General features: G+C 39.9%; 1 protein-coding gene across 1 annotated transcript; it reads left to right on the top strand.

Annotated features, from left to right (window-relative positions):
- The first annotated feature begins 202 nt into the window (after nucleotides 1-202).
- On the top strand, nucleotides 203-6,821 carry anxa14 (annexin A14). Its single transcript, XM_071545912.1, has 13 exons — nucleotides 203-317; nucleotides 709-748; nucleotides 1,755-1,851; nucleotides 2,095-2,183; nucleotides 3,572-3,685; nucleotides 3,965-4,055; nucleotides 4,184-4,263; nucleotides 4,568-4,606; nucleotides 5,034-5,124; nucleotides 5,345-5,440; nucleotides 5,553-5,608; nucleotides 6,011-6,118; nucleotides 6,366-6,821. Exons 2-13 carry the CDS (start codon nucleotides 722-724, stop codon nucleotides 6,423-6,425), a joined length of 948 nt encoding a protein of 315 aa, XP_071402013.1. The 5' UTR covers nucleotides 203-317; nucleotides 709-721; the 3' UTR covers nucleotides 6,426-6,821.
- The last annotated feature ends 7,943 nt before the right edge of the window (nucleotides 6,822-14,764 follow it).

Raw genomic sequence — 14,764 nt, 5'->3', positions numbered from 1 at the left:
TAAAGGTTAGATTTTATGGTCATTTCAGTGCAAGGGTCACCTGTAAACAAACCTGTCTGTCTGGATTCCTCCTCTGCTTGGAATGCCACATATTGTGCAAGTGGGTCGTTGCAATAATCCTGCAAGCCAATGGTACTGACAGAAACTGGAGATAATGAAGATACTGAGCACCGATTGGTCAGATGTGTGATTGACAGCCTAGAGGGTGTACTGCAGCAGGTGTGGCATGGTACGGGTGGGACTGAGATGCGAGGCTGATTGTCAGAAGCTACACTACCTCCTCACCTTTCTACAGCTGCCACAGCATTCTGATACAGGTAGGAAATATTGGCATTCTTGCAAGTATTTTGGAAAAAAATATTGCTCTTAGCTGATGAAATGCGTTATTCTGTTAGGTGTGTGTGTTAACTGGGAGGGAGTTAAACAATCCCTTATACTGTAGACACACCTTTAGTCAAATGTTAACTGTTTTGTTGACACATTGACTGAATAAAACTGAATTTATTCTGAGTAAAGTAAGAAACATTCTCAGTGAGACCTAGTCACACCAAAGAATTTAAAGTAGTTCATTCCTAGAATGTGTAGTATGGGTGGGGGTGGGTGGGTGTGGTGGTGTGGGTGGGTGGATGGGCATGTGGGTTAATGTTATTCATGTTTCTGCATGTGTGTGGACTATCTGTGTCTATTTGCTCACATTCTTTCTTGCAGGAATAAAGAAGCCATGGACCCTGACTACTTCAAATCGTATGTAAGTAGACATGCTTCTCCCTCTCGTCCCTCTGTCCCACTGCATTCTGAAATTTACTATCAAGACACCATGTTTCAGCAGACCAGCTTTGTTCTCTGCTTATCGGCATACCTTCTTTCTATTATCTAGAAAAGTGACTCACAAGCGATGCACCAAGTCGCACTGGAATGCAAGAGTGAACTCCAAAAAAAGATTTGAATGTAAAGAAAATCGCTGCCAAACAAAGAATATTATCTTGCATTAATATGATCTTGCATTGATCGAGCATCCCCCAACATGAAGCTTATTTCCTCCCTCATATCTGTCTTCTCTTGTATAATCCTGCAAGGCTTCATGTGATGTTTTGAGACTTGAGCTGCACTGTGTGGTTTGACCTTTAAAAGGTTCAGAATCACTGATGTAGATGTCTCAAGTTATCTTTTCAGCATCTACACAGTATAACTGATACTCCAACCCGACCTTCACCCTCCCCCCTGTCAGGACTATAGACATTCTTTAAATTCAAGCATGATGAAAACAGTCATATCTTTGCTTCTCTTCTGCCGACACTGTCATGGCATGTGTGCTCATCCCCATTATTATCTGACTTCTTCTCTTGTTACACATGCCATTCCTTTCCTGTTTCCTCCAGTTTCCACCTAGTTACATTTTTTTTTCCTTCTTTACAGTTTGCATGTACGCAGTGCCTCTAGTCTTCATAATGTATTTTCAGCATCAATATTTAGTGGTTTGTGTTAAAAATCTGAAGTAGATTCTCACGCTCAGTCCTCTCAGTAATTCTATCTCTCTCTCTCTCAATTTCAAATTGAAATTCAAACAGGCTTTATTGGCAGGACAAAGACAATATGTGTTGCCAAAGCATTTGCAAGGAATATATGTGGGAACAATCTCTCTCTCTCTGTCTCTCTCTCTCTGTATCTCTCTCTCTCTCTCTCTCTCTCTCTCTCTCTCTCTCTCTCTCTCTCTCTTTCTCTCCCTCTCTCTCACCCCCTTGCCACACCAATAGGAAATGTCCTGGGGAACACTGGGAACGATGCGACCCTTCTCCAACTTCCACCCTGAGAGGGATGCTATGGAGATCCAGACAGCACTCGAGAAGAAAGGTACTTCAGCATAGACTTTGTAATGGAAAATGTATTAGTAGAGCATACAGTAAAACTAATTTGGCATTGCAGGTCTACAGGATACAGCTGCACACATTCTCTCTTTCCTCTTGCCTCTTAACATTCCTCGCCACATCTTTAAACCCGTTATATTGTACTGTAATGTCATTGCGCTGGGTGCAATGGCTACAGTAATTATAAGGGAACCAGCTCTGTAATCCAAACCTCATGTCTCTGGCACAGATGCAGTGACTCTGGTGAGAATCCTGACCAATCGGAACAGCGCTCAGAGACAGGTCATCACCGAGACCTACCAGGGAATAACAGAGAAGGTAAAGAAACAAACAAGCTCAGCATGTTTACAGCAGTGTTGTCCCTCCAGAATTGTACTCTTGTCAAAACTCTGACTAATGGAATTTTTTCACAGTTCAGCATCTCCTTAAGGCAGCGTATTCATTGGTAGGGGAAAATCTGGCTTACAGTGTTATTATACTAGCAATATCTTGCCTCCGTTGGCCTCCTTTGGGTAGAAAAAAGTAATTCCTACTGATTGAAACAGGCAGATGTGTTATATCTTACATCACCTCTGATTCACCCTCTCCTTCCCCTGATATGACCTTATGAACCTGAGTAGTATTGTGACTGGTGGAGGTAACCACATATTACTTTTTGAGAATATTTTCAGAATAATTTAGAGATTTGAATAGGCTGATGAGGTCACCGGAGGCAGGCTTTAAGGCCCTGCTTTAGCTATCACAGGAGATTTTAGGAATATGTTACATTTTCCATTTACACTTTAGGCATTAAGCTGACACTCCTATCCAGAACAACAATGTGCAACAATAGAATAAGCTTCAATTCCTAGATCACCAGCATTATAAATAGCCAAAAGAATAAAGAGTGTAATGTTCAAAGTCACAGCGCTCACAACAATAGAAGTAATAAATATTCCTGTATTCTTAAACTGATCCATGCTATGCAGTAAAACTTAATGTAGCGTTGATTGTGTTGCTTGTAATGATAACATGTCACAGACTTTGTGTGCTGTTTGCTCATCTGTAACTTCCAAGTGTTTGCTGTTCAAATATTATGTAAACTGGTTTAAAAACCCGGTCAGTGTTTGAACACACCTTTGTTTAGAGAGGAGGTTTAGCTGTATAATGTTTAATAATGTAACAGTGAGTCACATGTTGAGTTAGTGCGAGGATTAAACTTTTACTATAGTTTTATTATTAAAACTGTAAGGGACGATTTACCATTTCTTGGCAACATCTTACTCCTTTCCCCTTTGGTTTTCTGCACAAAGTTAAACTCACACAATGTTTATATTTTGATATCAACATAAAACATAGCGTTGAGCAGTATTTAATATTATTATTACTATTATTATTACTATCAGTTATTACCCCTGTATTACAAGTAACCTCAGTCAAACAGGGAGGGGTTGCTGGCAGCCACACCTTTTCATACTTTTTTGCTGGCAGACCATTCAATTTGTGGACAGGAATATTCTGTTGATTGTTCTTTTTTCACAGTAACAGAGATACTTAACTGCAGGGCATCGAAGGTGCTTCTAAACAGCAACACTAAACCAGAGAATGGCCAATAGCCAGGTTACTCTGTGCATGTAAACTCCTTCATCACAGCATGAAACAGCACTGCTCTTGTCTAAGTTTCTCTGTGGTCAAACTGTGACTGCATGTTGTTTAATGTGCTGCAGGACCTGGTGTCCGGTGTGAAGAAGGCTCTGTCTGGAGAGCTGGAGACTCTGCTGCTGGCGCTGCTGATGACCCCACTGCAGCATGAGGCTCAGCGCCTGCGACAGGCCATGGAGGTGTGTGTGTGTGTGTGTGTGTGTGTGTGTGTGTGTGCGCGCATCCATGTTGAGATCCAGGCATTGTTCTGTGTCCCTATTATTATATTGTGTGTGTGTGTAATGACCCTGCAATAGTTTGAAGGTGATGTATATTACAATGTTATCATATACAGCATCTTTAACTGTATGTGTGTATCTGTGTGTGTGTGTGTGTGTGTGTGTGTGTGTGTGTGTGTGTGTGTGTGTGTGTGTGTGTGTGTGTGTTGTGTGTGTGTGTGTGTACATGCATGTGTGCAGGGTATAGGCACAGATGAGGAAACGCTGCTGGAGATCCTGTGCACAAGATCTGGCAAGCAACTCAAAGAAATCGACGCTGCCTACAGTGAATGTAAATCACAGCACTTAGTCTTCCCCAAAATCGTTTTTCATCATGTACGGCCACACAACCGTACACTGATATCCAAATCTTTCCACACTATCTCTATTCATATTTGTCCTGTTTGTCCTGTTTTTCAGTGTATAAGAAGGACCTGGAGAAGGATCTGAAAGGAGAAACCAGTGGAGACTTTGCTAAGCTTATTGTGGCTTTGTTAAATGTAATTTTATCCCCTTTACCTTCACGTTTACCTCCAAACTGATGCAATTGTCTTTAACATTGTGAGAGATGGACAGTAAGCTACAGTGGAAGTTCCTCCACCCTTTATATAACCTTTTCTCTTGGGTACGGAACAACAGTGCAGCAGCAATGTAGGAAGCATGTATAAACTGGGACTTATGCCATAGCTACATCTGTAACAGTATGAAATATTGATCATTTCTGCTATGCTTTATGTGGGAGTGTTACATTTAGATATGACATGGAAATGGCCATCAATGTTTACCATCCCTCTTTCCCAACAGAAAGAAAATGTTGCTGGTGTGGTACAAAGAGATATTGAGGTATTATTTTCCATTATACAATTTTTTTTTCAATTTTTCTTTCCTTTTTTGCTATAGTTTTCTTTTTACCTTGTTCCCCACACATATAAAATGTATGATAAACCTGGGAATAAGCCAAAATGAAATTAAAAATGTAGAAATTATGCAGGAATTACACAGGCAACAATCCATTTTTCTCAATTCCCAAAATGTGAAGAATAAGAAAAGCAGCCTTGTTTTTAGCTTGACAACCATGCATTTTTGAGTTTATCCAATGGGTTTTGAAAGGGTTTCATAAGACCAAGGTGTTAGAATTTTCTCAACACATAGAAGAGCATGGGATCCTTCAACTGAAGTTAAAACGTGAAAATCACAAAGGTTAGAGTTACGAGGTTTGTTTGATTGTTCACCCCTTTCTGACTGTGTTGTATGGCTTTTATTCCACCAGGCTCTGTCTGCGTCACTGAATGGGAAAAAGGCTGACACTGAGCCATGGATCAACATACTGACCTCAAGAGACTCAGACCATCTTAACAGAGGTGAGGCATACAGTGAGTGTATGTGCGTATGTGTGTGTGTGTGTGCATGTGTATGTGTGTGTATACCTTCTTTGTTGTTTTTGCTGCCTGACTGAAAAACCTGCACGAGTGTCTGTGTCTGTCTTATATCTTTGTTTCTATGTGCTTTATGTATTAGAAAGTCTAAAATCTTCTGGATCTGAATATGTTTCATTGCTCCAATTTTGTATTTTATTGACAGTGTTGATGGCACTGGAGCTGGAGAGTGGACAGACGATTGATCAGACTCTGGAGAAACGATTCACAGGAGACATTAGACAGGGTTTGAGCGTTTTAGGTAAATATTGTAGTAGAAACTGTGTGTGTGTGTGTGTATGTCTGTGTGTGTGTGGTATGTACTGTACCGGATGATTAATCACTGACATCTCTTGCTCTCTGTGTAATCGCAGCACAGTGCATTCAAAGCCCTGATCTCTACCTCGCCAAAAGACTAGAGACCATGAAGGTAAGATGCTGTCATTAGTTGGTTTTTTTTCTTCTGCTGACTTATCAACTCATTCTGTAGATTGATGGATCAGTGGGTTGTTGCATGGATCATTAGAAGTATCACTCAATCATTTTTTAATCCATTCATTCATCCTTTATTTATTTGCCGTGGGAATAGTTCACATGACCCATTATTTGCTGACACTTCATTTGTTGGACATGCTTCTTTCTTTGCCTTGTACACCACTTAGTGGAGGGACAGGGTTATTCCCTTTGTTTTATAGAAGCAGCCTTCAGAAAAGTAGTTGAAAAAGTAGTTTGTTTACTGTTGTTGCATTATATTACATCTACCTTCTTCTTAGTGGTTGTAAGATTATCAAATTATCAAACCACACACACAAAGAACATTTCCCTGTTTCAGATACCAATAGTGCGAGGAGTTATGGTGTCTCACTGTGAGGAAGATCTGCTGTGTGTCAGAGCCGCCTACCTTAAACAAACAGGCACCTCGCTCTACACTGCTCTACAGGTTGGTCAGATACACACACACTCACAAACACACACACACACACACACACACACACACACATACTGTACACAAAGCTGCTCAAGCCCATGAGCATGTAGAAAACCTGTCTAATGTCACCTGTGTATTGACATGACATTATTGTGCTTCTCATTTGAAACATTGAATTCGAAACAAGGTTGATTTTAAAAGCAAATCATGTTTTTATTTCTCTTCTTCACACTTTTAAAAATTCTTCTTCTTCCAACAGAAACAGTTCAAGGGAGATCATCTACAAGCTCTGCTGGCTATCTGTCGATCTGAAGATTAAATAACTGTGCAAAATCTACAAAGTTTGAATAGCTACATTTTGTTGTTTTTTAATGCAACAGTTTATTGCTCCCGGAATAAGTCTATATAAATAAACTTCATGTTCCATTACCACTATTCACATTTTATGCAGTCACATAATCATTTGTTTAAAAATGTTTACTGCATGCTCTGCACAACTTTGTTTTCAATAATCCTATCCTATAACTTAAACACAACTAAACTCAACCTTAAACTTAAACTTACAGGGATATTAATGGTCTTAATCATATTTACAGCACTAATTCATTTAGGACATTTGCCTGATGCAATTTGACATAATAGTGTCAGTGTTTAGACTCATGGCATTGTATGCAAAACATTACATATTTCTACATATTTCTGATTTGTAACCAATATATTTAGTGAGTTTGGGAACAGTCTGCCAATGTCCATAAATAAAGGTCAACATCTGCCCTAGTTTTTACTATGTAGAAAAATGCATGCCAATACATATTATGCTGCACATTTGCACCATTCAGTCCCTTCACGTTTACTCCATGAATTCATTTTAACCATTGGAGTACACCTGCATGTCCATTTATTGCTCAGCTGCACAGTACGTACAGCAGCAATGGCCCCACACAACTCAGTAGAGAAGCTCTGACTCCTGAGCTCCCACTGGGCGTAGTGGTGGATTGAGTGGATGTTACCATCGTTGTTGGGGCTGCAGTTGTTGGAGGATCAGGTGAAGGTTGAGTTGTAGAGGGTTTTGGGGTGGATGGAGTGATGGTGGTTGCTGTAGTTGGAGGGAGGGTTGTAGAGATGGTTGTAGCATTGGTTGGAGTGACAGTTGTAATAGTGGTTGAAGGGATGGTTGAAGCATTGGTTGGGGTGACAGTTGTAGCATTTGTTGGGGCGACGGTTGTAATAGTGGTTGAAGGGATGGTTGTAGCATTGGTTGGTGCGACGGTTGTAGCATTGGTTGGGGTGACGGTTGTAGCATTGGTTGGGGCAACGGTTGTAGCATTTGTTGGGCCGACGGTTGTAGCATTGGTTGGGGCAACAGTTGTAGCATTGGTTGGGGCAACGGTTGTAGCATTTGTTGGGCCGACGGTTGTAGCATTGGTTGGGGCAACGGTTGTAATAGTGGTTGAAGGGACGGTTGTAGCATTGGTTGGTGCAATGGTTGTAGCATTGGTTGGGGCAACGGTTGTAGCATTGGTTGGGGTGATTGTTGTAATAGTGGTTGAAGGGGCGGTGGTAGCATTGGTCGGGGCGACGGTTGTAGCATTTGTTGGGGCGACAGTTGTAGCATTGGTTGGGGCGACGGTTGTAATAGTGGTTGAAGGGACGGTTGTAGCATTGGTTGGTGCGACAGTTGTAGCATTGGTTGGGGCAACGGTTGTAATAGTGGTTGAAGGGACGGTTGTAGCATTGGTTGGTGCGACAGTTGTAGCATTGGTTGGGGCAACGGTTGTAATAGTGGTTGAAGGGACGGTTGTAGCATTGGTTGGTGCAACAGTTGTAGCATTGGTTGGGGCGACGGTTGTAACATTGGTTGGGGTGATTGTTGTAATAGTGGTTGAAGGGGCGGTGGTAGCATTGGTCGGGGCGACGGTTGTAGCATTTGTTGGGCCGACAGTTGTAGCATTGGTTGGGGCGACGGTTGTAATAGTGGTTGAAGGGACGGTTGTAGCATTGGTTGGTGCGACAGTTGTAGCATTGGTTGGGGCAACGGTTGTAATAGTGGTTGAAGGGGCGGTTGTAGCATTGGTTGGGCCGACAGTTGTAGCATTGGTTGGGGCGACGGTTGTAATAGTGGTTGAAGGGACGGTTGTAGCATTGGTTGGTGCAACAGTTGTAGCATTGGTTGGGGCGACGGTTGTAATAGTGGTTGAAGGGGCGGTTGTAGCATTGGTTGGGCCGACAGTTGTAGCATTGGTTGGGGCGACGGTTGTAATAGTGGTTGAAGGGACGGTTGTAGCATTGGTTGGTGCAACAGTTGTAGCATTGGTTGGGGCGACGGTTGTAACATTGGTTGGGGTGATTTTTGTAATAGTGGTTGAAGGGGCGGTTGTAGCATTGGTTGGTGCGACAGTTGTAGCATTGGTTGGGGCGACGGTTGTAGCATTGGTTGGGGCGACGGTTGTAGCATTGGTTGGAGGGACGGCTATAGTAGTGGCTGTAGAGATGGTTGTAGCATTGGTTGGAGGGACGGCTATAGTAGTGGCTGTAGAGATGGTTGTAGCAATGGTTGTAGCATTTGATCCAGGTATAATGACTGGAGCTGTGGTAGAAGGTTGTGGTGGAGATGAAGCAGATGTGGTTGCAGTTGTTGGAGATGGCGGTCTGGTCACAGGTGCTGAAGTGTCAGTAGTAGGGTCTGGTTGAGTTGTAGGAGCAGCAGATGTAGGTTCTTGACTCTTGATTGGGGATTGAGAGAAAATACCATTTCAGTCAATGTTTTGGAAAGTGACGTTAGTTTGTCACCCAAGAAATGCTGCTGTTTCCCTAGCTGATACTTACTTTATTATTTTACACCAGTTACATTGCAGTTTCAATCAAGAGAGGTGGCTTTTATGATTAACCATATAATTAAAAAGATAAGCTTGATAAGGTACTCTACTATACCCAGGAGCTACTGCTACTTTCCTCCCCAAAACTTCCAAATTCTATGTCCAAAACATCCCTTTAAATCTGTGATTTACTCAAGCCCTCATTCAACTCTAATAGCTATATTACAGTATGCTACATGTTTTTAAACTTTTTTAGACTAGGGCTAAAACTCAATGAATCTGGTCTTGTTCTGGAATTCCAGTCTAATGATAATTTAGCAGCACTCTTGTCATGTGGAAACACATTAGAAATTGAGCAGCAACCTGTTGCATGTGCCCTTTTCTCTCATCTTTCTACCTGTTGCAGTGTGTATCACATCGTCATTTTGAAATGTATGTTTCACAGATAAGGAAGATAAGATTTTTTTATAAGATTGATATATATTACATCAAAACTCATATCTAGAAATGATCAAACAATTTGAGCAACAATTATGGTATAACAACGTCTACTGTGCCGTTAAGAGTGAAGAATCACCTAAGGATTCCATGATTTTAAAAAAACAAAAAATGTTCTGCCTGTACAGGAACCATCAAATTACTAATGTTGAAAACTCAGTCTGAAGAATCATTTCCATTTCAGGTATCATGTCATATTGTAGAACAAAAGTACAAAAAGTTAAAAAGAATAGTTACCTGTGCTATGCATGAGGCCAGCAATGCCAGTGTACAGAAACCCAGAGCCAAAGTCTTCATGGTGGAGAGACAAGAGGAGGCAGAGATGTGCCACCAGAATTATTTTAATTGTCCAATCACACAGAACTTAGATGTATTTCCAATGCTGTTCAAGTTCAGCTGTTGTATTTCCACCGGTCTATTTCCACCTTGTGTCTCTCTGGGATACTGAGTGGTCACTTTTCTCCTTTTCTGTCCTGTTCTTATATACCAATATATTTAGTTTCAGCAAAGGTAGGTGGGAACACATGACGTAAGGTGCTTAATGGTGTGTGTGTGTGTGTGTGTGTGTGTGTGTGTGTGTGTGTGTGTGTGTGTGTGTGTGTGTGTGTGTGTGGGAGGTGGGTTGCATGCATTTGTGTATGTAAAAGTGTATACATACAAGCATCCTTCTATGTATGGAGCATTTGCTTTGGAAAAAAACGTCTGCTAAATGACATAATGTAATGTCATGTTTGTGTGTGTGTCTGTGTGTGCAAAGAAAAATGGTTGTATAATTTCAGTGGGGCTTATCATCTTCGTACACTGCACTATAAACAAAAGAGTCAAGGTTCACCACTTATCAATTTTATATCTTTACTCTCCTCATGCTCACATTCTTTTTCCATTACTGAGAACAAAATTCATTTCGTCATAACAGAACAAAGACAGCCTGTGGGTAAAAGAAATCAAAGAACAAAGACTTATGGCATTAGTGAATAGTTAACAGCGATAAGGAGTTGACCAATAGCCAGTGCCAGTTCACTTTTATTCATAACACTTACAATGGAAATGTTGGAAATACTATTATGTCCTCGTATAAAAAAAGAGCATTGGGAACCCACATTAAGCATTAAATATAGAAATCCATCAGTTTGGAATGATGTTAGCCCAAACTTTTGATATATATCTTTGAATGGACAGCAAGTAGGCTATGCAGCATGTGGTGCTGGGAGTTATTTTGGTAGGTTCAGGTACCTGTATGAATGTACATGTTCAATTTCATTGGAGCCTAGTGTAACAAAAAGGTAATCTTTGCACAACCGTATCTGCCAGGTGCGTCAGAGGAGAAGGATAAAGTAGAAATCTGTAGACTCTCGCACACTGTCTTCACTTACAAGAATTTTATTAAATGACACAACGTTTTTGTCAAATTGGAGCCTAGTGTAAAATCTCTGGAGAGTCTGACAGCACCACCAGATCATCTGCAAACTGGAGGCATTTAACTTCTGTGTTTTGTAGGGCGCAGGCCAGGGGTGGCTGAGTCCTCTATAGTGTCCTTGCCAATTCATTTATTAACAGAGTTGGCTGTTGTCCTGCATCACTCCATGACATTGGGTGAAGAAGTCTGTTCTGTTGCCAATTTATTGTTCAGGTACATAGTCTTAATTATATAATAGGTCTTCTCCCCAACACCACTTTCTAGTGTTGTGAAAAGGAGACCCTCATGCCAGATTGAATCAAAAGCCTTCTCAAAATCTAAGCAGGAGAAAATGTTAGATTTATTTTGGTTTATGTGTTTTTATAAGTGTGTGGACGGTGTAAATATGAACTGTTGTTCGGTAATTTGGTATTTATCCTATTATTATTATTGGCTTTTTCTCAGGATGAAATTTGTTGTTATCTCTGTTAATTAGGGAACAGGACATCTTCCCCAATTAGTTGCTGCAGACACATGTGCCTCTGTATTTGTTAGGATTAAATTTGTCACCAGGTTTGAAGATTGGAGTTATTAGTCCTTGGTTCCAGATGTCAGGAGAATAGTGTGAAAATTATGATCAGTATTAGAGATAGTATTAGACACTATTAGAGGTAGATTCTCTGCCTTTTGTCTAAGATCAAGTCTAGTATCTGTTCCTGAATTTCCCCTAGGGGATCAATAAAGTGCAATCTTAATCTTAATCTTAGTATTCAAGTTGGTGCTTGATGTGTTGTGTTTTTCTAGATCTGATTGTGTGTTTGTACTATTTAAGGATTTCACAATATTGCAGCTATATATCCTGGTTGTCGAAGAAATTTTCTTAGGTGTTTGCAGTTGTAGCCAAACCATTTTTCATTGTCTTTTTGCTTCCAATTTGTTTTCTTCAGATGGCATAATGTACCCAATTCATCAAATATTCTGTTTATATGTTGTATGGCTAGGTTTACACCTATGTTAGTATGGGGAAATGTGTTAGTTAAGAATTGGTCTATACTAGAAGTGATTGAATTTTGTTGTTGCAAATTGTTTTTTGATGTCTGTCTATGCTGCCTTTAGTCTATGTACAGTTTGCTGGGATCAGCTCCAGTGTTTTGATTTCCTATCTGGGTTAATTTTGCTATGATGTATATGAGCAACATAAAGCCATTGTTTATATTACAGAAAAGAGCAGTAGGAATTATTCATAAAGTGGATTCAAGAGAACACACCAACAGACTGTTTATTAAGTCAGGACTAATGAAACTTAAAGATTTAGTTGAGTTACAGACATTATTAGTTATGTACAGGGCAACAAGCAGAGTATTACCAGAAAATTTACAAAAGTTGTTGTTTTTTTTTAGTTCAGAGGACAAGGACCATAGAAGGAAATTTAATTTTAAGCATCAGTATGCACAGACTACTTTAAAGCAGATGTGTATTTCAGTTGTTGGCGTCAAACTGTGGAATTCTCTACAGAATGATTTAAAGGGTTGTATAAATATCTTTCAGTTCAAGAAAATGTATAAAGAAAGAATAATTAGACTATATGAAGTTGTCAGGTAATGGGTTTCCTTAGTTGATGGTGAATTAGTGTGTATGGCTTTTGATTCTTTTTTATTTCTCATGTTACTGTAAGTATTGGTTGTTAAGTAACTGTAATTGACAGACCATCTATTTCTATTGTTTATTTATGTTTTGAGTAAGGGGCAGGTAAAATAAGATTTTCTTCTCCCTGCTCCTTTTCGGTCATGGAATGTGTAAATTGAGTTGTGTTTTGATCGTGAATTGATTTTTTTCTTTTTTTCTTTTCTGGAGCTGGCATTACCATGAGCGAACCAAATAAATGAATAAATAAATAAATGATCAGACTGGGGAATTAGAGGACTGACATGTACTGACTGCATCCATATCTGTGAGGATGTAATCAATAGTGCTACTACCAAGACTTTAGCAACAGGTATATCACCCATATGATTCCCTTCATAGCCTACAATTGACTATGTACACACCCAGTGAGCAACAGAGCTGCAGTAAACGTCTATTTATCTTATCATAATTATTGGGGTGGGCAAAAGGTCAGGGGGATGCTGATGGTGTTTGTTTATCACTGTTGCAACTGATGGTATCAGGCTCTGTCCTGATAACTGTCCTGACATTGAGGGCCCCACAGATCATTACACTAGAGGTGATTGATCAATCTCTCTCTCTCTCTCTTATGTATTCTTTATTCTTTATTGGGATCTCCATGCCTCCGTGATCACTAGTCTTCCTGGGGTCCAAACTCAAATTCATACCTATGAGCAATTTAGAGCATTTGTGAATACATTTTGCCATTTTGTCAAATTGCATATTTAACAGTGTTTTTTTGAGCGAACGTTCATGGAAAACATTACTTCCTCAGTGTGATGTTGACTCTTGGTTTGATTTTTAACCACATACACTTAGGCTACATATATGATTGGCTGCTACAGTAGCCTATACAGTCAACCATACATGTATTTCCCTCTAGTGATGCAGTATCTTGTGATTATTTTAGACCTTGGCAGGTGCTATTTTTGGCCGTTTAATTGCAGCAGTTGCAGTAGTCAGCGGTTTATCTGACTCACCTGACAATGGGTAATTGAGGAAGCCGATGACTAAGGTCATATAATATTCTTTCATCATGTCTGACACTTTGAGTGCCAGGTAAAGGTTATTGTCAAGATTTCACTCCCAAATAAGTTTACTGTTCGGTAGTCAGCAGGGACAGTGTCATATTAGTTTTGATGTTAAAATGGCGGTGCAGTGTGATGGAAATTTTTAAATGTATCATTTGAGTTTTTATCACATCAATATTTTAATGGCATACATAATATACCCAAGATAGTTTTAGGTGTGATCAAAATGATCAAAACGTTATCAGATCGGCACATCACCAGCGACAGATCATGCTGTTAAAGTAACTCAGGTTTTGGGTTCAACTTTGTAGTTGAGGTGCAGCCTGTACAGGATCCCTTAGATTGTATCACTGAATGGAAGCTCAGTGTTGAATTCTCCTTAAACTTTATTTGCTTTTTTGCTCCCTATGACTGACTGAAAGTAACATTCACAACGTCACCAATTTCATGTCTTAGTTGCAAAAGTATTTTTAGAAAAAAGATGACGAAATGGCTACTTGCTGAAGTGTCTTGTAGATAGCATAGACCAGGGATTCTCAACCTTTTTCATATCGAGAACCCCTAATTTAGTCCACATTAGAACCACGGACCCCCATTTGATGAGATTTTGTGAATATTTTTATTGTTAGAGATGATTTTGTCCAGATTTCCATGACTATCTGTAGAGAGATAACAGTGAAACTATGATCAAAACAGTCATTCTTCTACATTCTCTGATTGTTAACTTCTTGTAAATGAAATAACGGTGAAGTTTAACAATTCATCAATTTGTTGGGGACCCCCTGGAATCCCCTCAAGGACCCCTGGTGGTCCCCGGACCCCACGTTAAGAACCACTGGCATAGACCTCCCTGCTATAGCCTAAATTTACCAACATTTGGCCCTTGGCTTAGGCTATAGTGTTAATGTCAAATCTTCCAGATCACAAAGCACAGCAAAAACTGCATGGACTCTCACTCTTGAATAACCTCTATTCTTCTGTTCACCTCCTTTTCCTCTAATGTTATTTTTATTAGACAGTTCAATATCTTTAGGGAATATTGTATCTATTTTTTCTTACCAACAATATTTGTTAATGCCATATCCTGTAATACACAAATAAATCAATGTTCCCATAGCAATTAGCAGCTCGTTTTGATTAAATTTTAAGGGCATTTTTTCCATCATTGTTGTCAGTGTCAGTATGCGCCATGCAAATGAAAAAAGATGATTCAAATTATTATCATGGCTGTTTTCTCAAAGTACTAGGCTAA

Source organism: Centroberyx affinis, unplaced genomic scaffold, assembly GCF_046629955.1.
Source record: "Centroberyx affinis isolate AG114_WGS23_722 - 3 ecotype Tasmania unplaced genomic scaffold, CSIRO-AGI_Caff_v1 ptg000261l_1, whole genome shotgun sequence".
Classification (NCBI taxonomy): Eukaryota; Metazoa; Chordata; class Actinopteri; order Beryciformes; family Berycidae; genus Centroberyx; species Centroberyx affinis.
Note: the sequence above shows the minus strand (reverse complement) of the source record. Positions and strands in the feature narration are given on the sequence as shown.

Coding starts and splice junctions, on each gene's coding strand:
- anxa14 (XM_071545912.1), top strand. CDS start 722: ATGGACCCTGACTACTTCAAATCGTAT. Junction 5,441..5,552: donor ACAGGGTTTGAGCGTTTTAG/GTAAATATTGTA, acceptor GTGTAATCGCAG/CACAGTGCATTCAAAGCCCT. Junction 6,119..6,365: donor CGCTCTACACTGCTCTACAG/GTTGGTCAGATA, acceptor TTCTTCCAACAG/AAACAGTTCAAGGGAGATCA.